The 25341-nt window shown below is 37.5% G+C and overlaps 1 protein-coding gene across 1 annotated transcript in view; it reads right to left on the bottom strand.

Annotated features, from left to right (window-relative positions):
- Window positions 1–25341, bottom strand: part of Atm (ATM serine/threonine kinase) — a 103213-nt gene that overhangs the window by 19838 nt on the left and 58034 nt on the right. The window contains exons 36-51 of the mRNA XM_026779117.1: window positions 24703–24879; window positions 23489–23666; window positions 21035–21100; window positions 20209–20296; window positions 15871–16026; window positions 13524–13611; window positions 10825–10913; window positions 10631–10733; window positions 9765–9913; window positions 7123–7227; window positions 5849–5968; window positions 4284–4518; window positions 3454–3621; window positions 2368–2481; window positions 1338–1552; window positions 598–805 (exon numbers count right to left, since the gene is read on the bottom strand). Of these exons, the coding sequence (XP_026634918.1) occupies window positions 598–805; window positions 1338–1552; window positions 2368–2481; window positions 3454–3621; window positions 4284–4518; window positions 5849–5968; window positions 7123–7227; window positions 9765–9913; window positions 10631–10733; window positions 10825–10913; window positions 13524–13611; window positions 15871–16026; window positions 20209–20296; window positions 21035–21100; window positions 23489–23666; window positions 24703–24879 (2259 nt within the window). The remainder of the gene's footprint in view (window positions 1–597; window positions 806–1337; window positions 1553–2367; window positions 2482–3453; window positions 3622–4283; window positions 4519–5848; window positions 5969–7122; window positions 7228–9764; window positions 9914–10630; window positions 10734–10824; window positions 10914–13523; window positions 13612–15870; window positions 16027–20208; window positions 20297–21034; window positions 21101–23488; window positions 23667–24702; window positions 24880–25341) is intronic.

Below are 25341 nucleotides of genomic sequence, written 5' to 3' on the forward strand. Positions count from 1 at the left end.
AGGAACACAAATGTGGACCCGAGTCCAACTATGCTCTCCATTCCCAAGAAGTCAGTGTATAACCAAAATGCAAGTTCTTTTCCCTATATGCCAGAAATAATGAAGTTAAATACACACAGTAGTACAGACTGGCTCTACTTAACCCTGAGTTTTATTATTCTTTTCATTCCAGAGAAACATTTTGCCTTCAAACTAATTGACAATATTTTATAACCATATCTTAAGATTTTTTTCAATAAAAACTTAGAAAGTATTCCTGTATATATTATAAAATTTCTTTATTTGTAAAAGCACTCTATTGGGAAAAAAAAAAGTATTTAAAAAAAAAAAAAGGAAAATTCTTGCTTAGGATCACATTATCTTTAATGGTTTTTCTATTCCCCAGTCTAGCATTCCCTTTGAGGCACTCCCATATGAAATCTGCAAGGATAAATCTCTCACCCCTACACAAACCTGCATCATTTAGAGCTTATACTTATTCTCGGAGCACCAAACCCACTGCTGGGGAACACAGGGATGTAAAAAACCAGACACTGAAGGGGCTTATGCCTCAGTTTTTAAAGCAGATGCTCAAATGCTGGGTTGAGTAGGACTTGCCTTCATCATGCCATTGACTTCAGCAACTCCAGAATTTTCAAGCCAGAGGGAGCAAAGCCGGAATACCCACACATCATGCTCTTCTCCACACAGCAAGCAGCTGATGTAGTTCTCAACTGCCTTACACAGGAAGCGCTTCCGGTCTTCTCTCAACGTACGCAGAGCACACTCATCTAGCTCCAGCTCTCTCTGAACCTTTACTGTGTATCTTGCATTTGATAAATTCACACATAAAAGTCACAAAACTTTACATAACTATAAAATCATACATCTCATACAGCATAAATGAAAAACAAGGTGTTTATTCCCAAGGAAAAAAATTCTAAGGATAGTGAAAGGAATTAAATGTCACAACTGCAACCTATAAAAGTCTTCCATACACCCAAGAACAGAGTGGGTTCTATAGTTAATTCTCTGCTTATTCCAAACATACAAACCCAATGCAGATTTAAAGGAACTTGACAATGCCAAAGCAGGCTTCTGTACTTAATTTCAGTACCTAGGAAAACCAAACAACTAACATTCACGTAGTCTGCCAAGAGCTAAACCAAGATATCAGCTCTTCAGAGAAGAACATCTGTCAGTGTACTGAAGACTGATTGAAGCTGTAACCACTGATAAAGTCTGTAAAAACAGCCAATTTATGTGTTCAAAACTGTAATTTAGATGACAAGTTCGAGTCACATTTCTCATGAAAATTCTCCTTTAGCTGAACACAATACCACTTGTAGACATATTACCTGTTAGTCTGAATTTTATGTTCCCTTAGAAGGCCCACTTCTTCTTTGGCTCTTTTTAAGAGGGCTTGCTTGTTTTCAAATTCTGATGATTTCATGTAGTTTTCAATTCTCTGGTACTGAATATCGGAGAAACGTGCTAATGAGAGAAATGCCTTCATCTGTCCATTTCTGAGCTCACTGCTTTCGCCATCATAACTTCCAGCAACTTTCACTGCCTTCAAAAACATACAATCCGCTTAGTTCATATTTACAAGTGTTAAACAAAGCTAAAGAATTACTCAAATCAAGGTAAATCACTTATGTATACGTAAATGCCAAACTTGATGACCTGGAACCCTTATCAGCTAAGAGATGCAATGAACTGTGTGAAATGAAGAGCTCTTTAGTATCAGTGACAATCACATTTCACTTTTCATATTAAACTTACTGAGTAAAATAACTATTTCCCAAATTAGTGACAAGGAAGGATAAAAAGGGAGAAATAGTAAGGTCAATGGGGACTAGAAGTGCAATCCTATACCGTGCCCAGTCTGATTTGGGGGAAGGGGCATGGTCTTATCTCAACGTGGTATCCCAGACTTTGGTGACTCCCCATGGGAGGCTTTATCCCTTCTGAAGAGGGGATGGTGGGGGTAAGGGGAGCAGGAGGTGGGAGAAGGGTAGAGAGAGGAAAATGGGGATGGAATGTGAAATTTAAAAAAAATTAATTAATTAATTAAAAAAAACCTAATCCCTACTTTGGGTAGCTGAACCACATACAAATAACAATGACAGCTTGTATGTTATCTAATAAGATAGTTTGTAAGATAAAATAAAGTCTTCAAAGAGTAGTTAGGGGTGGTTCTAAAGAGTAGATAAAAGACACATATGTATTTAAAGTTGTTTCCTCTTTTGTAGCATTCTGTTTCATTCTGCTCTAAGGATTACAGATCCCCAGCAGGAACTGAGGCATGAAACTACACTTGCATTTGCTTAGGATCAAGTGTATTTATGCTAAACCTCAATCTTCAGAGTTGCACCAACAACCTACCTTTTCTAGGTAGGTCTGCATGATGACTGCAGGATTTTCCAAGCAGGTTTCCGCCAGCCAGTTGCCACAAACCCTCAGACACTCAGCATATATGACTTTTAGACCTGCATCATTCTGTATTAAGACGTAAAAATCTTAAAATGTCATTCCTTTTCAAGATTACAAAAATGTCCTCCATGTAGGTAGAAAAAGCACTCAAATATTTTTCTTAATGTTTTTACCACATAACTATTAAAATAAGTAAAATATGCAAGTTCATGAAATAACCACCCTGATATATCATCTTCATCAACAGAACAACTCACATTTACTTAAAAATGCCAGAAACCTTCCAACAGATTTGTGTATATTAATGGAGACAGGGTTTCTCTGTAGCTTTGGAACCTGTCCTGGAACTAGTTCTTATAGACCAGGCTGGTCTCGAACTCACAGAGATTCGCCTGCTTCTGCCTTCTTGGATTTAAGGCGCATGCCACCACTGTCCAGCTTAACTTATGATTTTCACAGGAATCCTATGAACTAATTAGGTATATCATTATTACTTACTTGACAATGCAAAAACTGAGTATACAAACAGCCCATACTTTAGGGCCCGTACCATTATGGAATATTTAAGCAAGTTGTACTGGCACCCAGTGCTTTGTTATAATAAATAATTCCTGGCCCTACAAAACCCTGAACTGTCCACTGAATATGATATTTTCAGAGCACTTAGAATGACAAACTGTTCTAACTTGTTTTCTACTTTTCTTCTCTCAGACGTTTCTAATTCCATTTTTGTTCTTGCTACTTCAAAGTTATAATATGTATTTCCATTTATTTCCTCTATATCATTCTTGACTTCTATAGAAAACTGAAAGACTTTGCACTGGGATCAATTAAATGAATATACTACAACACGGATAGATTCATTTTAAATAAGAAAAAGTTTCCTAGTTTCATATCTGACATTAATTTTCAAAATTCTTTTTCATATTATCTTGTTCATGGCTCAGTAATTTCAAAACCTTAATCATATTCTGAAGCACAGAAATGCTTTTCAATAACATGAAAACACTAAACCAGCCAACTAAACCAAGCACATACCTTTTTAAAGCTGGAGTCCAACTTCTTGATCATTTGTTTGAGAATATTCAGGGCAAGACCCTGCTCCTTTTTTGCCCAGAACACTTGTGCTTCTTCCAAATGCCACTCAGAGACTCCACAAATAGCTGAATTATATTGTTTAATTTTAAATATTGCTTTTTCAGGGAGCTGCAATAAAAATAGCATATGGAGATAAATACTTTTACCACTAAGATTAAAAACCAAAGAAGCAATTACCATTCACCAAGAACTTCACTATTTGTCAGGGACTATCTTTATGATAGTCCCTGCTTACTTACCAACCTGCAGACCAGAGAATCTTGCATGTATAAGTATGTGAAACCATTGTTTTGTTACCTTTATCTTACAGGAAGTTATCTTCATTTTATAACCAGGAATTGGGGCAGAGTTCAGGTTTTTGTCTAATTTCAATATAGAAGTTTTGTTTGGTTTTCTCCTTAATATTGGAGTTTGATTCCACATACTAGTCAAACAAGCATGATACCACATAACTATAGTCCTAGCCCTTTTTTCGATGTGCATTTACGACAGATCCCACTAGGTTATTCAAGTTGACCTTGAACTCATTTTGCCCAAGTAGGTTCTGAACTTGTGATCTTCTTACCTCACCCTCTACAATAACAGGATTATAACAGGTCTATGCACAAGCCTGGCTCAAAATGAAATCTTAAGTAATTTTATACATAATAGTGATTTCTAGTTTTCAATGACATTTCTTCTTTACATTATTATACCTTCTGGTATCTGAGTAATACAGAAGCCCAAGAAGTGAGATGACAAAATTTTACAAGGTTTTTTTTTTTTTTTACCTGGGTGTTCTTGAAGGTTCGGGCCAGAACAGAGAATTCTACAAGGTGTTTGGTAAGAATGTCCTTACAGCACCCTCCTTGGGAGTTCTCCATTTCCTTTTGCACCAGGATCTCCAGAATGACTGTGCGTAGAGCCATGAGAGGCTCCTGAAAACTAAAGTCACTGTCCTTCAGAAGCTGGGAGTGTTTCTGCCACTTCAAATACACTTCAGAGAGATCTCTATCTGTGACTGACCTGGAAATCATAACTTATGTGAGTAAAAGAAATTAAAAGGAAAGGGCCCTCAGGTTCTGAAACTTAAGACACTGTATAGGAACTTTTATAGTAGCAAGATTAGAAGTTACAAATAGCCCTAAATATTTAGACCTGTAACTATGTAGTCAGAGGTCAATAGGAAGGTTATAGATAATAGGTACTTAAAAGATTTTCTAAAAAGGCAGCCTTTCTAAACAGATTTTGTTTTGAAATGAGAATGCTGTAATCAGACATATAAAGATATGACTACTCTTCTAGTCCTCCATGCAGCAATGAGGACACATCCTCAAGGAAATCAACTAATTCCATTAATTACCTATAAATGTCAAAAAATCAGTTCACAGAAGAAACAGCTGGCATTTAAAAAGATTCCATCTGCTTACATCATTAAAGCAAAATAAAATGCAGAATATACAGTTCATTAATATGAATACATTGCCTTTCACAGGCATAAAGTAAGAAATACTATCTTATCTTTCAAGACTTGTGCTGACAGGGAGACTAAGGAAATGATGAAGCAAATGTGAGGAATCATTATAGTTGCCTGACAGAGAAGGAAACAGTAATGCATGTACATAAAAACCAAACTGCTACTTCCTCCACAAATGACCCCAGAGTAACCGACCTAAACATTTTAATCATAGACCTAAAACATTTTAAGCATAGGAACCTCTACACACTCTTTTTGTGTGTGTGTGTTTAAATATTTATTAATTTATTATGTATACAATATTCTGTCTGTGTGTATGCCTGAAGACCAGAAGAGGGCACCAGACCTCATTACAGATGGTTGTGAGCCACCATGTGGTTGCCGGAAATTGAACTCGGGACTTTTGGAAGAGCAGGCAATGCTCTTAACCACTGAGCCATCTCTCCAGCCCTCCATATACTCTTAAAATTAATGAAGATTCTGAAGAGCTTTCAATTTCAATTTTTGTTATACCTGTTAGCATTACATTTCTCATCTGTGAAAAATCTAAATTGTATTTATTACATATACTAATAAATTTAAATGATGTCACAGTGTGTCAGATAGTGAGTGTGCTGAGGTCACTTCCTGGTTCACAGATGACATCTATCAAGTTTATTTTATAATAATTCTCTCCCTTTTGTCCTGTTGTCTGCCATCAACACAATGCTTCATCCAGGCCAGCATAGAAGTAGCTAATAATGGGTTGAAATCTTTGAAAACCATGACCCAAAATAAACCTTTCCTCACGTAACTAAACAAATAAACATGCCCATACATCATATGTTACTACAGTAACACAATGCACTTCAGACTTATCAAAACCTATGAACCACACACCTCGAGAAAATCTCCCCAATGTTTTCCAGTTCTCCAAGTGCCTGCAATCTACTGAGTGTGGGATACAGCGAGTACACAGATTCAAGGCTGCCCTTACACAACTCTTCAACTTCTTTCAATCTAGGGGTAAAAGAGAGAAGAGTCTGAAATTCACAAGTTTTAATGTACAGAAATTCTATTCATATTTAGCATATGCTTGCTGCTGATCTAACAAGACTAATACACACAAACAGTGATGATGACACAGCAATGCGACCAACACTAGCTTTAGGATCAACCAGTTCTAAACTGAAAGCCCAGTTCTGCTATGTCTGTCTACCCTTGAATCTGCTACTCAATTCTGCCACCGCTATTGTTTTTCACCTTTGAAGATACTTTAAAGTATCTAGTATTTCATATATTTATTTATTTTTAATGTATTTATTTTACATACTGGCCATTTTCTACTCCCTCCTCTCCTCTTAGTCTCTCCTCCTACCCTCCTTTTGCTCCCACCCCCCTCAATCCATTTTTCCTCCATTCCTGTTCAGGAAAGGGTAGATCTCCTATAGATATCAACAAAACATGTCATATTAAGTTGCAGTAAGACTAAGCACCTCCCCATGTATTAGGCTGGGCAAGGTGACCCAGTATGAGGAGCAGGATCCTAAAAGCCAATAAAAGAGTCAGAGATCACCTCTGTTCCCATAGTTAGGAGACTCACAAGAGGACCGAGTTACACAGCTGCATTATATATGTCAGTCCAATGCACGCTCCCTGCTTTTTGATTCAGACTCTATGTATTCCTAATACAATCACTTTAAGGGTAAAAAATATTATTTGCCATATATTTGGTTTTATAATATCAGTGGTTATTGTTAAAGCATTTATTTTAACTTGTTATAGCTAACTGTTACATCATGTGTCATCTCATGTGTGACTCAAAGCAACCCCTAGAACTACTATTGCTCATCATCTTATGAACCAGAGATGCAATGGTAAGAGTGCAGCCATGTAACTAGAGAGGACAAAGATTGAAGACTTTTAGGATACTTGTACATGAAGAGAACACTATCATGATCTTCCTGAGGGCTCAGAGTGAAGAAGGGACACAGAGTTCTGGGGGAAGAAAAGCCTTTCTTGAGAGAGAGCAAAGAATGGCAAGGAAACAACCAATCACAGCCACCACATTTTCATCCCTTCATCGACGCAAATACTCACATCAGAACTACTCACATTGTGAGGACAACCGTCACAGCATTAAATGTAAAAATAATCTTGGCTTTTTATGATACCTGGCATATCTGAGACTTTCATAAAATGTGGAGAATTCTCTGTTTCTTAGAGACTGCAGAGCATTATACAATGATTCATGGTAACTGGCTCCTTCTAGTTCTTGGCTGCGGCGTTAAAAAACAAATTTAAAAACAGAAAATCATAACATATGCATGTATAAATGACTAACTGAAAGAATAAAATTGAAAACTAAAATTATTTCTTATAAAAATTTGCAAAATTAACAAAAAGCTGGGTGTGATGGTACATGCCTTTATTAGGGTAGCAGAGGTAGGCTGATCTCTGTGAGATCAAGGGCAGTCTAGTCTACACATGGCAAGTTCCAGACCTGACATAAATAAATAATAATGAAATAAAAAAATAAAACAAAGCACTTTATAGGCTATTTAAATTATTAAAATAAAAAAAGGTTCTAGAAAACTTCTTTGGTTCTCAATCTTTTATTTCCATTTCTTATTATATTCCAGGTTCTATGAACCAAGTTCTAGATGCAAAAGATCTATTAATGGACAAATCAGATAGTTTTCTCTCTTGTGAGGCTTTGACAATAAATCTAAAAAATACTATATTATCACAAGAGTCATGCAGAGAATCAATGTAGGGTAACAAACTAGCAGGAAAGAGTAGCTGACATAAGAGTGGTCAATAAAGGCTTCCGAATTAGGGCATTATTTTATTTATTTATTTATTTATTTATTTATTTATTTATTTATTTATTTATTTATTTATTTATTTATTTGAGTTTTTTTGAGAAGAGTTTCTCTGTAGCTTTGGAGCCTGTCCTGGAACTTACTCTGTAGACCAGTCTGGCCTCAAACTCACAGAGATCCACCTGCCCCTGCCTCCCAAGTTCTGGGATTAAAGGTGTGCACCACCGCTCCACCACTGCCCAGGTAGGGTACTATTAAAATAGAAAATGGATGACAAGAAACTGTGACAAACATAAAAATTGGAGGAAACAGGCTTCTAGCCTTTATATAACACTATATTAGACTAAATCAAAACATAAAAGGTGACCTGTGTGGCTGAAACACCAAGCAAGGAGAAGAACTATCTATGTAAGTTTACAAAAACAGACAGAGACCACTTTAAACAATAAAATGTTTTTAAAATAAGAGAATAGCCAGTGGTAGTGCATACTTTTAATCTCAGCACTCTGGAGACAGAGACAGGTGGATTTGTGTGAGTTCCAGGATAGCCTGGCTGACAGAGTGAGTTCCAGAATGCCAACGCACCAGAGAAAAACTCTCTCAAAAAAGAGAAGGGGGTGGGGGTAGGGAGAGGATAAATCTATAGCACTTACAATATGAAATCTAAAAAAGATTTTTATAGAACTACTAATCCTTTACTAATCTAGGTGTTTTGGTTTTCATTTTTAAAAATATGGTGATTGACATACAGGTTACAACTTTCCTCTTTTGACACCTTGGTTTAGCACTACTTCTTTTTGTTTGGCTGTCTGTTTTTTAAGTCATTGTCTCCCTGTATAACACTGGCTGGCCTAGAACTCACTATGTAGACATGCCTGATTCTGCCTTCCTGAATGCTAGACTAAAGGCATGCATCATTTCTTCTAGCCTAGCACTAACTTTTTTATTTATTTATTTATTTAATTATTTATTTATTTATTTATTAATTAATTATGTATACAATATTCTGTCTGTGTGTATGTCTGCAGGCCAGAAGAGGGCACCAGACCTCATCACAGATGGTTGTGAGCCACCATGTGGTTGCTGGGAATTGAACTCAGGACCTTTGGAAGAGCAGGCAATGCTCTTAACCTCTGAGCCATCTCTCCAGCCCATAGCACTAACTTTTAACAGAAGAAAATATTAACAAGTTAATTTATTTTACTATCCAGTCAATAGTTAGTGAAAGTGTTTGTGGCTAACTACAATGCAGGCAAAATGTGGAAGAATGCCTTTACTTGCTTTTGGATTCCTCAGTCTAACAAACAGTATTCTCATAGGAGAAGAGACCCTTTTAAAATTTCTACTTGTGAGCCAGGTGGTGATGGCACACGCCTTTAATCCCAGCACTTGGGAGACAGAGGCAGGCAGATCTCTGTGACTATGAGGCCAGCCTGGTCTACAGAGCGAGTTTGAGGACGAGCTCCAAAGCTACACAGAGAAGCCCTGTCTCGAAAAACCAAAAAATAAACAAATAGATAAATAATAAAATAAAAAAATTTATCTTCAAAAATGCCTGAGGCAGGGAACAGAATTTATCTTGTGGAAAGAAGAGAATATATATTTTTTTTTGAGACAGGGTTTCTTTGTGTAGCCTTGGCTATCCTAGAACTAACTCTGTAGACCAGGCTGGCCTTGAACTCACAGAGATCCATATCCACCTGCCTCTGCCTCCTAAGTATTGGGATTCTAAGTACTGGGATTAAAGGCATGTGCTACCACGACCCAGCCTGAAGAATAAAATTTAAGCTTTGCTGTTTTAATTACTTATTGCTACCTTATTTAGGTATAGTATTTAGGTACATGTGTAGCCCATAGTAGCAGTAAAATATAAAAAGAACACCTTAATATTCATAAATAAGAAAAAAATCTTTTTAAAGATTACATTTTAGAGTCAGACAAAAACGTAACCAGGGAAAGGCTAATGCTTTGAGACGTCTATTTATTCTTACGTGGCAGAATTGCAGAGGTCCCACTGCATATTCCTCCATGCTGCTTGATAATGAAGTTCCTGCAGTTCAGCACCCCTCTCTCTGTTTACATGATCTAATCCTTTTAGATAGATGGAAAGAACATGGGAGAGCCCCAAATTCTGCAAAGCCTAAAAGGAAGTTATTACAAAATAAATAATCAAATATCTCAACATAAACTACAGCAGTGGTTCTCAATCTTCCTAATGCTGTGATCTTTTAACAATAGTTCCTCAGGTTGTGGTAACCCCAACCATAAAATCGCTTTCATTGCTACTTGTCAACTATACTTTTACTTTTGCTACTGTTATGAATCATAATATAAACATCTGATATGTAACCCCCTATGAAAGGGTTGTGTGCCACCTACAGATTGAGAATCACTGAATGGGGGGGGGGGAGCAAACAAAAATTAACTTAAAAAGTTGTAATCAACAGTATCACCTAAAATTTTAAAATAACGCTCATCATATTTCCTCAGAGGATGCTAATGTTTGGTGGAAAACACCTCAACATATTGATCAGTGATAGAAATAACAGTTTCTGGGACCATCTCTACTGCAAACTAGAGATGCCATGTGAAGCACTAAGTATCTCCCGGCATACTGTGGATACACTCAAGAAATGTCTTCTGCTGTCGTCTAATAAAGCTTCGTCAACAAAACTACACTGTCCTGTCCAGTTTTCCTGTGTATCCCTGAGGCTTTAGCCTAATGTCTGAAATCAGTAACTCCAGTCCTGTCTTCAGAGTTTACCTGACTGTGTAAACAGTTTACTGAGATGCTGAAATAATGTTAGCAGTTGTCCTGATGATGGCTTTACAGAGCAGATACAGAAAAAGAGTGTACCTGAATTATTCCTGACTGGCGGGTCGAAGAGGAGATTGTGGTCTCAAGGTCATATGTTACTAAGGCTTTTCCCCACATTGCTTCATGTTCGTAAGTCCGTATTCTATAGGAAAAGATGATAAAAACATCTTTTGTTTTTGTATGCATGTAGCTACTTCAAAAAGAACAATTACTATCTAAAAAGTGCAATTTACCTAGTAAGGGGCTGTAACATTTTCCCTCCACCACAGCCATACAGGCTGTCTGGTTCTCCTATGCTTCTGTAGATCTCTAAGAGAAGATCCTGAAAACAGAAATACCAAAGATAGAGATTGAAAAAAAGAAAAATAATCAGTTCATGAATTTATAAGCTTCAAATTTCATCATTATCAATTCATAATTCACAACATATAAATGTGTTGTAAAGGTAAAATACAGTGATATTTAAAAACATACAAAATATTTGAATCAATAGGACTATAAATTCATCCCATACGATAAAATGATTATAGTCTAATTTAGAAGGAATGCTCACAGACTGGAGAGATGGCTCAGCAGTTAAGAGCACTTACTGCTCTTGCAGAGGACCCAGGTTTGATTTTCAGCACTCACATTGTGGCTCACAATCATCTGTAATTTCAGTACTATGGATCCAAAGCATTTTTCTAGCCTCGGCAGGCACCAGGAATGCACATGGTGCACTTATATACATGAAAACAAAATACTCATATGCATAAAATAATAAATCTAAAAAAGAAGTGACATTCACAATTTTATGAATTAGATAAAACATACTAGGGTTTTTTTTTGAATCATATTCAGCAATAATTACCATTCAAAACAATCTAGTCAGCAGATGAAATTGTAAATGGGAAAATAAAATTCTGCAAAGCCTAACTACTGAAACTGGTAAAAACAAAGGTCATACATTTTCTTTAAAAGGAATAATAGTTTAAGTGCATAAAGCAGCAATTTAATTACTTAAACACCTATATAAAATTTACATAGGAAATACTAGTGCTGTTTAACTTCAATGAAATAAAACATACAACAAAAACAAAAAAACAGAAACTACATTTTATAAAAAAATGAGTAAGCAATTTACTTTGCCTTGATATTTTTGCTATGGGAAGTATTGCCTAAATACAAATCCACCGATACTGGTATAATTCTACATAAAATTCTAATTCAAATATTCTATTCATAGACATGAAAAAAAAACCCTTGAAAGTTGAAACACTTAGTTCCTAACAGTGCTTATATAAAAAGAAACTCATAAAAAAATCAGCACAGAAAGGCGAAACTGTTTAGTATTAAGAGAAAAAGAAACACTAATATAGTGGATCATGTGGTAAGCACAAGACAAGGCTGAGGATACATCAGGAGATGCTCAGTCACCAATGTGCTTGCCACGAAAGCATAAAGACCTAAGTTCAGATCCCCAGTACACATAAAAAGCTCAGGAGCAGCTGCAACCATCTGTGATCCTACCTCTTGGGAGGCAGCCAAGTAGATCCCTAGAGTTCATTGATCAGCCTAGCAAAATCAGTGAGCTCTAGGTTTAAGAACACACCTTGTCTCAAAAAAATAAGATACTGATTAAAGACACCTGACTTCAACATCTGGCCTGCTTCCGCGAACACACACACACACACACACACACACACACACACACACACACACACACCATGGCTGAATGTGAAATTAAAAGTTAAGGAGAAAGAAATAAAAGGTTATTAGCAATTTCTAGTTTGTGGAAAACATTAGGCAAGTGACATTTTAATGGAATGAAGGAAAGAAATGCAGAAAGCAAATAGAGACAACATCACAAAGTCCAGCTGTTAAAGGAAAGAAGACGGTGAGACTAAAGAGAACACAGAAAAGAGAACCTCCTCCTATCTCCAAGAACAGGAATATGTTTGAAACAGTAAAGATCTGAAGTGGTTACAACACAATTCTGAAGGAGCACAGCATATCAAAGTTACTGAGAAAGAACAGATAAATAACCTGAGATAAAGGGAAAGTGTTATCTATTTTAATAAGAGAAATTATGACAAGAGCATATGTGGGGAGATTTAAGTCTGATTGTGGAATGTTGTAGGACTTCTACCTATGTGATGGTTGGAATAAGAATACCCCCATAGGCTCATGCTTGAGTACTTGGTCCCCCGTTAGAAAAGCGTGAGAAGGATTAGGCCATGCAGCCTATGGAGGAAGTCTGTCATGGGGGGAGGGTTGTCATGCCTTTGCTCTGCCATTATGGACTATAACCCTCTAAAACCATAAGCCCCAAATTAAACGCTGTCTTCTAAGTTGCCTTCATGGTTTCTTACCACAGCAATAGAAAAGTAACAGAGACATAAACTATTCTCTCCAAAAAGCAGAAGGCAGGTGAAGACAGCTAGAAAAAACTTGGACTTCAGAGGTTTAATCAAAGCAGAGAGGAATGAGCTGGCCAAGGAGATCAGGAGTGCCAAACAGTGCTACGAAGTACGTTGAGACAGTACTTAGAAACTTACAAATGAAGCTGCTGCTCTGTGACATATGTATACATGCAAAAAAGTTAGCAACTTAGAAATGCTATAAATAAAATAGAAGAAGACACAACGGCAAAAGCTGTGTGGTATAAATTTACACCATGAGACAGGTGATTTCACTTCAGCCTTTTAAAGTCAGACAGGGTCAGTTATTTATGCAGCATTACATAACAAGTGGCAGGTCAAGACTGGAAATTATTTCTCTACTCAGACCATATATACACATACATACATACATACATACATACATACACACGCAGATACATACATATGATGCTCAGTCCAGTAAGTAGCTTCAGTTTTAAAATCAATGATATCACTATAAAAAATAATATAACGTATCACATAAAAACCATTACAGAATTTCTAATATTTACCTGTAAGCTTATTCCTGTTTCTTCTTTACTTTTTTCACTCAAACTAGAAATAGTTGTACCTTGACTCCCTTCTTCAAATGTTGGACTTCTGTTTATTATAAGAACAGCTCTTTTAATGAGAATATACTAAGAGGTTATGAATATATTTATCCTACTCTTTAACAGAAAGAAAATAATTATGGTTGCAAAAAGAAAGGTAATCCATTTATACACAGAATATCACTTAGACCTGGAATTGAAAAGAAATTTGAGAAATTATATATAAAAACAATATTGTATAAATGGCAAAGCTATATGCCAAACATGCTTATTTATATAGAAACAGGCCTGTTTAAAATAGAACAGAAGTTTCCCAATTTGATTCTAAATATTCTATCAGTAGTCTTACCTAAAGTTCAACTTGATAATTGCAGATATACATAGTAAGACCACAAGACACATTTAACCTCCAGTAAACTGAGAAAAGTTAAGACATTTGATGCAAGTAAGTTGGAGTCACTGAAACCTAAGATTATAAAAGTAATAAATAATGAGAGTAGAACTCAGATTTATCCACTCTAATTAAGCATTTAAATATATGGGTGTATAGTTTGGTGACTCATTTTCATATCATGACTTTTACTATGCCTATAATAATCCATTATATAAGTTAAATGCTGCTATCATAGTCCCTCTAATATCTTTCTAAAATATGATCTGTATTATCTATACTATTTTCCCTCAAACTAGATAAAGTTATATTTTTGCTTTCTTCTTCCAATGTGGCACTTTCTTATCAACTACACTTACATATTTGATGGAGGAGGGAAATGATGTATATGTGTGACTTTTATTGGTTAATAAATAAACTGCCTTGGCCTTTGATAGGACAGAAAATTAGGTAGGCGGAGTAGACAGAACAGAATGCTGGGAAGAAAGCAGTGAGGCAGACACCATGCCTCTCCTCTCCAGGCAGTCGCCATAGCTCTCCTCTCCAAGAATGGATGCAGGTTAAGATCTTACCGGTAAGCCACCACCTCGTGGTGCTACACAGATTATTGGATATGGGTTAATCAAGATGTGAGAGTTAGCCAGTAAGAAGATAGAGCTAATGGGCCAAGCAGTGTTTAAAATAATAGTTTCCGTGTAATTATTTTGGGTAAAGCTAGCCGGGTGGCGGGAGAACTAGCTCTTATAGACCAGGCTGGCCTCGAGTTCTCAGAGATCCACCTGCCTTTGCCTCCCAAGTGTTGGGATCAAAGGCATGCACCACTACCGTCCAGCTCAACTACACTTTTTTTTTTTAAAGATTTATTTATTGTGTACACAACATTCTGCCTCCATGTATGCCCACACGCTAGAAGAGGGCGCCAGATCTCATTACAGATGGTTGTGAGCCACCATGTGGTTGCTGGGAATTGAACTCATGACCTCTGGAAGAGCAGCCGGTGCTCTTAACCACTGAGCCATCTCTCCAGCCCTCAACTACACTTTTGTTAACTATACAAACTAGTACAATCACTTTAAGAAACAATTCGGCACTACCTTACTAAGTTGGAAAGAGTTATCTTGATTGAGGAAGCCACTATGGGGTTAGCAAGAAACCTGGCTCTAGAAAAATTCCCAGGAATCCACAAGGATGACCCCAGCTAAAAGCCTAAGCAACAGAGGAGAGGGGCCCTGAACTGGCCTTGCCCTGTAATCAGACTGATGATTATCTTAAATATCACCATAGAATCTTCATCCAACAACAGATGGAAACAAAGGCAGAGAACCACATCAGAGTACTGGACTGAGCTCCCAAGGTCCAGTTGAAGAGTGGGAGGAATGAGAATATGAGCAAGGAGGTCAAGACCATGAAGGGTTCATCCACTGAAACAGTTTACCTGAGTAAATGGGAGCTCACCAACTCCAGCTGGACTGGGAAGGAACAAGCATAGGACCAAACTAGTCTCTCTGAATGTGGTTGACAGTTGTATGGCTGGGGTAGACTGAGGAGTCACTGGCAGTGGCACTGGTATTTATCTCTACTGCATGTACTGGCTTTTTGGGATCTTATTCTCTTTGGATGCATACCTTGCTCAGCCTAGATGTAGTAGGGAGGGCATTTGATTTTCTACAAAGCAAAGTGCCTTACCCTGTCTTAGGATTGGGGGGTGGGGTGGGGTGGGAGGGTGTGTGGAGGTATTGGGAGGAGAGAAGGGAGTGGGAATTTGGATTGTTTTTTTTTTAAATCTAATAAATAAAAAAAAAATTCTGGCTAAAGTGTCTTTTAAATGGAGAAATGGAGCAAAATTATCTTTACTATATAATTTTATTGAAACAACATTAATACAAATTTAAAAACCAAAATGTCAAAATCCATTACCTTTTCTCTTGTTCATCCATGCTTTTCTTATCTGAATAGATCTCTGCGTAGAGCAATGCTGTGAAGTGAGCAGCACAAGACTGAGCCACCTTTGCAACCTCCAGGTAATTCAAATCCAGCCAGAAAGCATCATTAAAAGCTGTTCCTGAAGAAGGCCTGAAGAGGAAGTAAACATGATGCCATGTTACTGCTAACACAAGAAGCACTATGGTACAGAACAGAGCTGAAAGCCACAATTCTCTAGTGTATGATTATAAACCATTCTGAGATAGCCCGGCTAAAGTCCAGTTCTCAATGGTCTTGACTCATAAACCTCTCAGAGAATCTGCAGAAAACTACCAATTATCACGCCATACAAATCTGGGCTCTGCACCCACACTTTACATCATCAGTTGCAAAGGACAGCTTTATAACCACTTTCAGTATGAAAACATGGTTTCTTCTCAGACAGGAAAAATAATCTGTGATAGGCTAATTCTAATTGACTACTTGATGGAATTTAGAAAGTCCGTGGATACAAACTTCTGGGCATGTCTTTCACAGATTTTTAGAAGACCCACCCTGAATATGGGTAGCACCATTTCATGAGCTCAGATCCTGCGCTAACTAAAAAGCTGAGCTCCAGCATCAATGACTCTCTGCTTCCTAAAAAATGAAGAAAAAGCTATCAGCTGCCTCCTGTTTTTACCACCGTGTCTTCCCCAACACAGTCAAACATACACCTCAAACTAAAAGTCACAATCAACCCTTCCTTCCTTTCCTTAAGCTACTTTCATTAGGTATTTTGTCACTGTGATGGGAAAAGTAATATACATGTCTTTTCTGTTGTAATGATTTGCTCCTATTATCCAACACTGAACTACTTAATTAAAAAAATGTCCACAGTGATAAAGACAGATCAGAACTGAAAACTAGAGATATTATCTTTTTCAAAGCTAAAATTATAGCCATAAGACAACATAGCGGTTAAGGGTACTAGCTATGGAGTAGTATACAGCTAAGTACAAAGCTAGTTTTACCACCTGCTACTGGCTGTATCATCTGTAGCAACTTAAGTTAGTCATTTTGAGTCCTATCTGTAAATACCAGAACAGCACAAACAACATTTTCTACATAGTCAGCATTTCAGTATAATAATTACTTCTGAGGAAATTCGAGTTCAGAAAAATCAAAGTTGCCCACTGAAAAGAACTGTACATTTATTGAATGCTAGGTATATTACATACATTGTCAATGTTGCTTACCATACATCTCTATCCTTAAAGTAGATATTTTTTAAATATTTATTTATTTATTTATTTATTATGTATACAATATTCTGTCTATGTGTATGCCTGAAAGCTAGAAGAGGGCGCCAGACCTCATTACAAATGGTTGTGAGCCACCATGTGGTTGCTGGGAATTGAACTCAGGATCTTTGAGGCAATGATCTTAACAGCTGAGCCATCTCTCCAGCCCCTAAAGTAGATCTTATACTGATATTTATTTGGGACAGGGCTCACAGTCCTAGCTATCCTGGAATGCATAGAGATCCCCCTTTCTCTGCCTGGGATTAAGGGTATGCATCAAGATGCCTGTGTCCTTATCCTGATTTTTTTAAGAATGAGAAGACATCAGGTAACATGGTCAGATCACACAGCTTTTAACAAAGCACTTAAGTCCTGCCCTAGTCACATGTTCTTGAGTAATTTTTAAAAAAGATTTTTTTCTTTTTCAAGACTCGATCTTTCTGTGTAGCCATAGCTATGCTGGAACTCACTATGTAGACAGGTTGACCTGGAACTGGGAGATCCACCTGCCTCTGCCTCCTGAGTTCTGGGAAACATGGTACCACCACACCAGACCTCCAGGTTTTAATAACAATAAAAAAGTAAATTTTTTTTGTATGGAGATAGTGTCTTTGTTTTGTAATTCTAGGTTGACTTTAAACTCACTAGCTGAGGCTGGCCTCAAATCACAATCCTTTTCCTGAGCCTCCTAAGTTCTAGGATTACAGATGTGCACCACTATGCCCAACTCAAGAATTTCTGTCTTGTACAATTACTATGTGTCAACTAAACACAAAAAAAGTGAATTTTTAGATGTGCATGTGTCTATAGCACGTGTATGTCCATCATGTGCTACTGTGCACATGTAGAGGTCAAAAAACCATTTTGGATGTCGGTCCATGTCATCATCCTGTTTAAGACAAGGTTTCCCTTGTTATCCACGATGCATAAACTAGGTTTGTTAGCTAGCCCACACGCTTCTGGGCATTCTCCTGTGTCATCTTTTATGGTTGTGGGATTAGAAGCATATTCAACTGCACCACTGGGATCCAGGATAAGGCCATGAGGCTTGTGCAGCATGTAAGATTTACATAATCAGCATTCCACTCACTAACCATCTTCCCAGCCCTAAAAATAGTCTCTAAAAAAGATTTACCTTCTCTACGTCTTGCCAACAACATCATTCTACCTCATTAAGCCTGAAATAAATGGCTCTAAGATTAAACTACCTCCCATACCAGAAAAGGGCACTAGCAGCTACAAGTGAAGTGCTTTCTCAGAGGAGGATATGGCATAAAACAAGATAAATTACAAACTTTGTAGTCACAAAAAGACATTAAAAAGAAAAAATAAAAAAGGAAAAAAAACATAAAAACCCCACAAAAAACCCAAGCCTGTTAGTGAGATGGAATGTCATGAAAGGCATGTATCTTTTACAACTGTGCTAACAATGACTTTGTGGTACTTTTTGGCTCCTGACTGCCAAGATACCATTCTACCCAAGCTGCAATGCTTACACCAGGCAGAGAGGGAGTAACAGATGCTAGTGAGACATAGAATGAGTTAGATGTACAGAATTGGGTAGAGGTAAAAGCAACGTGGCAGAACATAGATTTAAAAACAAGCCTAAGCCAAAAGTTAAGCTTTTGTAATTAATAATAAACCTCTGTGTCGTTATTTGGGAGCTGGCTGGCGGGACAGAAAAAGACTCATTACACATCTGAAGAGGTAAAAGCAGTGAGAAGGCTGAGGTGGGTGGCTTGATTGCTATCCAGAGCCATGGTGATTTCTAGGCCTAGGCTGCTGCCAGGACCCATGTCTGGGTTCATGGCCCTGATGCAGCCTCAGTCTGTGCTGATGTTGGTGGATCTTGATACCACAGAAGGCCTAGAGGATAGGGCTATAAAGAGTTGACCCCCACCTTCCCTACTCGTTGCAACACTAGAGAGAACTGGTCCTACCCCTCACTGGCTAAAGCACTCAGGAGAGAGTTCTACACCCTGGTCAACACAGTAGAGCTAGCCCTGATGGTGTAGGTGTGGGAGAGTGGACCCTAAGACTGTGAAAACAGAACTGGCCCCACCCACTGCTCATAACTGCAAGGGGTGAACCAGGCAAGGCAATGTTGGAGAACTCACCTTGGTGGTGAAGACAGGAGAGCTGGCAGGTTGACCAACCCTGAAAATACCCAGGCCCAGAAGTAGCGTTATGAGTTGGCCCACCCTATCTATGATCTGTTGGTGCACAGACCCAAAGCTGAAGGATCTCTACAATACAAGGCAACAGCAGGATAATCAAGAAAAGCCCTAGTGAGGGCCCAGCATTGATACTGTACAAGAAACCAGAGGCCTTGAAACAGACCAATGATTCTTTGCAATGAACACTTGCAGCAAAGATATAGGAATAAAAGGGTTTACTACGTGGCTCACTGTGTCACACTACAGCTTCCATGATGAGACTAATTTTTCCTTTTTTCTCTTAAATTTTTTTATTTGAGGGGGAAAGGTTGCAAGGGCAGAGGGTGGCTATGAAGGAATGGAGAAATGAATAGGTTGGAGATGCATGATGTGAAAAACACAAAGAATAAAAAGAAAGTTAAAAAATAACAATAGAAACAGAGACGCTATATTGCAAAGTAACTTACCTAAATCAATTCTGTCATATCACAAAAATTCTAGAGATTTTCATGGTAAGTATGGCACACAGCAACAAAAGCTTTACCTTATAACAAAGATGATAAAGGAGACATCTGACTCTAGGTACTCTAAGAACTATTTAATGAGCAGCAGCAGCAGTACTGAGAACAATCTGGGAAAACAATATACTTCTTTCTCATTCACTAGAGCATGACTTAGCCACAGCAGTATGCCTGCTGGACAACTGGGACAAGAACCGACAGTTCCCCACACTTGACCTAAGTGTTGTACTGCATACAGATTACTAAAATATAGAAGTATCATACCCATTAATTTTAGCAGTCTGAAGCAGTTGCAAATAAAACAATCAAGCTAAAATGTAGCCAGAAGGAAGGCTCAGTTCCCAACCTGAGAAACAACTGTTACCATATTACCTCTTCTGCCTTCTCAAATAGTCGACAACAGCAAGCATTGTTCTTTGTGACTTTTTATCCAAACAACATCGGAGAAAGTGCTCTGGCTCTAAAAGAAACAGAAATAGCTCTTCTAAATCTCAGAGTGATGTAAAAGTACTTTCTTGTCTGTGTCCTTCTCCTTCTACACTAATGGGTGGTTACCCAAAACAAAAATACTTCTTAATAAACTTAAACCAATTTAATTTAGCGCTCTTCCTTTTATTTCAAAAGGAACAATATGTATAGCATAAACAAGAACTGATGGTGCCAATTGTAATTTGTTTCTGAAACAGTACCTACTGGCTTGAGATGTCATATGTGCTGGGTGCTTAGTACATTCACAACCATGAACAAATCAAGACTGTTTCTGCACACAGAACTCACTGGTTAGCCTAGAGGCTCTTAATATGGTGTGACAAGAGGAGTGAGAGAAAGGTTGAGATTGCTGTAGAATTTATGTGAGAGTGACCTCACCTGGACTAAGAAAAGCTTGAAGGAGAAAGTAACATCTGAAGCCAAAATTGGTCAGTGGGGGAAGGGAAGGAATGGAGTACCAGGGAAAGTCAGCAGAGTCCAATGGGGTGAGTGCAGCTCAGTTGGAAGGAGTGTTGTGCTAGCCTGCATGAAGCCCTGGGCTTGATCTCCAGAACTGTATAAACTGGGTGTCATGGCAAGTGCCTCTAATACCAACACTTGAGAGGTAAAGACAGGAGAATTAGAAGTTCAAAGTCTTCCACTGCTATATGAGGAGAATTTGAGTTGCTGTCTCAAAAAACTAAACGCTAAAAAAAAAAAAAATGTGTACCTGAGACGGTTAGTAGTAAGTAGAGTTCAGAAGGTAGTGAGGGCATCTCAACTTTCTGAATCAGAGCTAGAAAGCAGAAAGGATGATGGTGACTGAGCAAACAGAACTGGCCAGATTAGGTACGCAGAGGGTGAGAAGGGTCTCCATGTTGGCAGCAAAGAACCATTAATTTTTATTTACATAACTGAGTCTGATATTCATGTGATACATTCAAGTAAAGGTGTGAGACTTCCAGACACCAGAAACAGATACAGCATTTAAGATTTATAGGAATCTACATTTATTGCTATTTCAATAACAGTTTTATATATGTAAAGTACAAAATTTCATTTAAGGTAATAAAAATATTAGCTCTCTATTAGCCCTCTCTAGAGACAAAACTAGATAATTTTGCTATTAAGTGATCAGAGTATAAACATAAGTGGTAAAATTGTTTAAAAAATACTTAAGATCGAGGCCAGCCTGGTCTACAAGAGTTCCAGGACAGGAACCAAAAGCTACAGAGAAACCCTGTCTCAAAAAAAATCAAAAAAAAAAAAATCAAAAAAAATTAAGATAAACATCAAATTATTACTTATACCTATGGATCACATATTTTTCCCCAATTAAACATAGGTGATATATTGTAGACAGCTAACAAAGTCTCATCAAGAGTTTTTATTTTAGATTTTTCACATTATCTTAAATTATTTTTTAAAATAGACTTAATTACAATAGTTATTGTACATGTGGGCACTCAGGCGGGGAGCTCCTATGGAGATCAGAGGAGAGATGCTTGTGCAGGTTTGTTTTCTCCTTCCACAATGTGGGTTTCTCAAGACTAAACTCAGGTCATCAGTTTTTGGTGGCAAGGAACCTCACCCATTAAAACCATCACATCAACCCATACTTTAGGATTTTTAATTCAGCAATTCCCCCAAAATTTCATTACGCATATTCCAGATCATTTTGATGAACAATTTCTAGTCTAATAAGATCAAAGGTGGGGGCAGCCATGTCTGTGTTGATATTTGTATATTCTTTCGGACAGGTTGTTACTTTTGAATTTAACTGAAATCATACATATTAATGAGATGCCATTTGATTTTTCACTATGAGTATGTATTCTATAATGTTTTAGTGAGGTTAAATCAGGAGTATATCTATCTCCTCAAAAATTTAAGTATAGCTGGTAGGAATGCAAGCTGGTACAACCCCTTTGGATGTCAGTGTGGGGATTTCTCAGAAAATTAGGAAACAACCTTCCTCAAGACCCAGTAATACCACTTTTGGGTATATATTTAAAGGATGCTCAATTGTGCCACAAGGACATGTGCTCAACTATGTTCATAGCAGCATTGTTTGTCATAGCCAGAACCTGGAAACAACCTAAATGCCCCTCAACCAAAGAATGGATAAGGAAAATGTGGTACATTTACACAATGGAGTACTAGACAGCAGAAAAAAATAACATCTTGAATTTTGTAGGAAAATGGATGGAATTAGAAAACATCATTTATAGTGAGGTAACCCAGACAAAGAAAGACAATTATCACATGTACTCACTCATAGGTGGTTTTTAAACATAAAGCAAAGAAAGCCAGCCTATAAACCATAATCCCAGAGAACTTAGACAACAATGAGAACGCTAAGAGAGACTTACATAGATCTAATCTACATGGGAAGTAGAAAGTAGAAAAGGACAAGATCTCCTGGGTAAATTGGGAGCATGGGGACCTTGAGGGAGGGCTGAAGGGGGGAAGGGAGAGGCAGGGAGGGGAGCAGAGAAAAATGTAGAGCTCAATAAATATCAATAAAAATATTTATGACAAAAAATAAATATCAAAAAAAATTAAGTACAATAAAAACATAGTAACTATTCTTCAGTGTGTTTTAGGAAGATTTTTTAAAATGTATGTGTAGGTATATGCACATGAAGACAAGTGTCCATGGAAGAAAGAGGTGTCAGGTCCCCATGGAGCTGGAGTTACAGGTAAGCTACCCAATGTGGTGTTGAGAATCAAACTCAGGTTATGTACTTTCCAACAAACCAAAAGATTTTTATATGCAATCATTATTATTATCAACTGTCACCCTACTTTGCAGCAGAACATCAGATCTTACGTACATATGAATCCAAATGTAGATATCTTAGATTATATGATTATGGGCAATTTAATTTTTTCTTTTTGGATAATTTATTTTTTAAAAAACTTATAGAACCTTTACTGTCTACAAAAATAAGCCTGATTTAGAGATCTAAAAATATAAAAATTCCATCATACCTCTACCATGGTACCAAACATGTGGATAAGTTTACGTTTTTATCTAAAATGGGAGCTCTGTTGTTACAAACATTACAAGCACAATGCCAGACACACAGAATGCACAGTAAGCTGCCCTGTTATTTACTGAACCATCTTTCTCTAAGGCCGAGAAGTTTACAGTATAAACATTAACAACTGAACAGCATACCTGAATCCGAACTTGCAGGAGTTGCTGATCGGCTTGCCTGTGAGAAGTGTTTAAAACAGCTAGTGAAAAATCCTCGGACATGTGTAGACAGCAGAGTCCGCCAAGATTCATGTGTATCTTGGAGTAAGACATCATGGATCAAGTATGGCAGCACAGCCTGGCAGAAGTCAGGTTTCACCTAGAACACAGTACACACCCACACAACTGCTTAGAGTAACACAATTCACTTAAAATGTTTACCCCATTGCTGACATATGAAAAATTTAAAAATACTACGTTGGTCTGCCATGAACTCAAGATAGTACTCAACACCAACCACCATCGCCAAAATTGTGTATCAAGTAGTGTTTAAAGAATAAATAAACAAACAGTAATACCAAGTATGGTATCTCAGGACTTGAGAGATGGTGATAGGAGGAACAGGAGTTTAAAGTCATCATTGGTTACACATGGAGACCCTATCTCAAAATGAAACAATAACCAACCAACAAAACACCAGCAGTAACCCTGGTCCTAATGCACTAGAGGGACAGTCTCCCAGTGAGCCAAAGCCTTTGTCCCCAAACATTTTTAGCTCTTTGAATTGGTTCATATACTTACTATTTGCTGAAATCAACTGTACCAGACCTTCCAATGTAAAACTCTACCGCTATCTAACTTTCTTCACTCAGAAAGCATGCTGAAGAATGCCAATTGACAGCAAACAGGAGCTGACTTTCAGTAATACAAAAAAGTTATAATCACCATTGTTTAACATGTCATTACTAATTTATTCTAGAACTTTGTAAAATTTAACTAGTATGTTGTCATCTCAAAACTAAAGTGTGGCAAAGGAGTAGTGGCACATGTCCATAATCCCAACACTTAGGAGGCAGAGGCAGGCAGATCTCAGTGAGTTTGAGGCCACCTGGTCTACAAAGCGAGTTCCAGGACAGTCAGAACAGTTACATAGAGAAACCCTGTCTCAAAAAACCAAAACCAAACAAACAAAAAAACTAAAGTCTGCCATGTAGTTCTAGCTAACCAAAGATACCTATTTCAATGGATTTATAGCAACTAAATGTGGATTACACTGCAGGCAGATGATATACTCATCACTTAGTATTCTTTTCAAATATGTAAATCACGATCAAATACACAGAAATTAAATAGAATGGGAAAAGCAAAGAAGAACAAAACCACAGGCTCTAAATCAGATTAATTAATCCTCTTACCTCACACATTGGCTTTAATAACTGAAGAATTTCACTTTTTATGCCTCCACTGTCCAAAAAGGCACATGTCAGAGTCTTTATCCAAATGTCATGACTTTCACTTTGAGGAACCCACAGATTCACATCATCCAGGCCTTCTAAGATACCTTCTTTAACAAACTGGGGTACTTCTAAAAACTAGAAGCAGAAAATCATTTCCTTGTCAAATCTCTTTCCAATAAAACTAAGTACACTTAGACGACACCTAGGGCCGCCATATGGGTCAGCAAGTAAAGGCACTTGCCATCAACCCTCACTGACCTAAGTCTGATCCCCAGAACCTGCATGGTGTGAGGAGGGAACTGACTCTGGCACACGTCTACACGTATAAACACACAAAAGAGAAAATAAATGCTTAATAAAAGGAGTAAATCTGAATAGAATTATTTGCCTTTTAAAAGTTAAACAGATTAGACTAGGAATGGTGGTTCAGGCTGCAGTCTCAACTATTCAGGAGCTGAAGTAGGAGGATTTTAAGTTCAAAGCCTGCTTGGTATCTTAGTGAAATCCTGTCTTAAAATAAAAGTAAAATAGAGTTGTGATATAAGTCAAGTACAAGGCCCTAAGATCCAATCCCTGCTCCAAAAATAAATGAGAGGG

This window comes from Microtus ochrogaster, chromosome 5 (assembly GCF_000317375.1).
Source record: "Microtus ochrogaster isolate Prairie Vole_2 chromosome 5, MicOch1.0, whole genome shotgun sequence".
NCBI lineage: Eukaryota > Metazoa > Chordata > Mammalia > Rodentia > Cricetidae > Microtus > Microtus ochrogaster.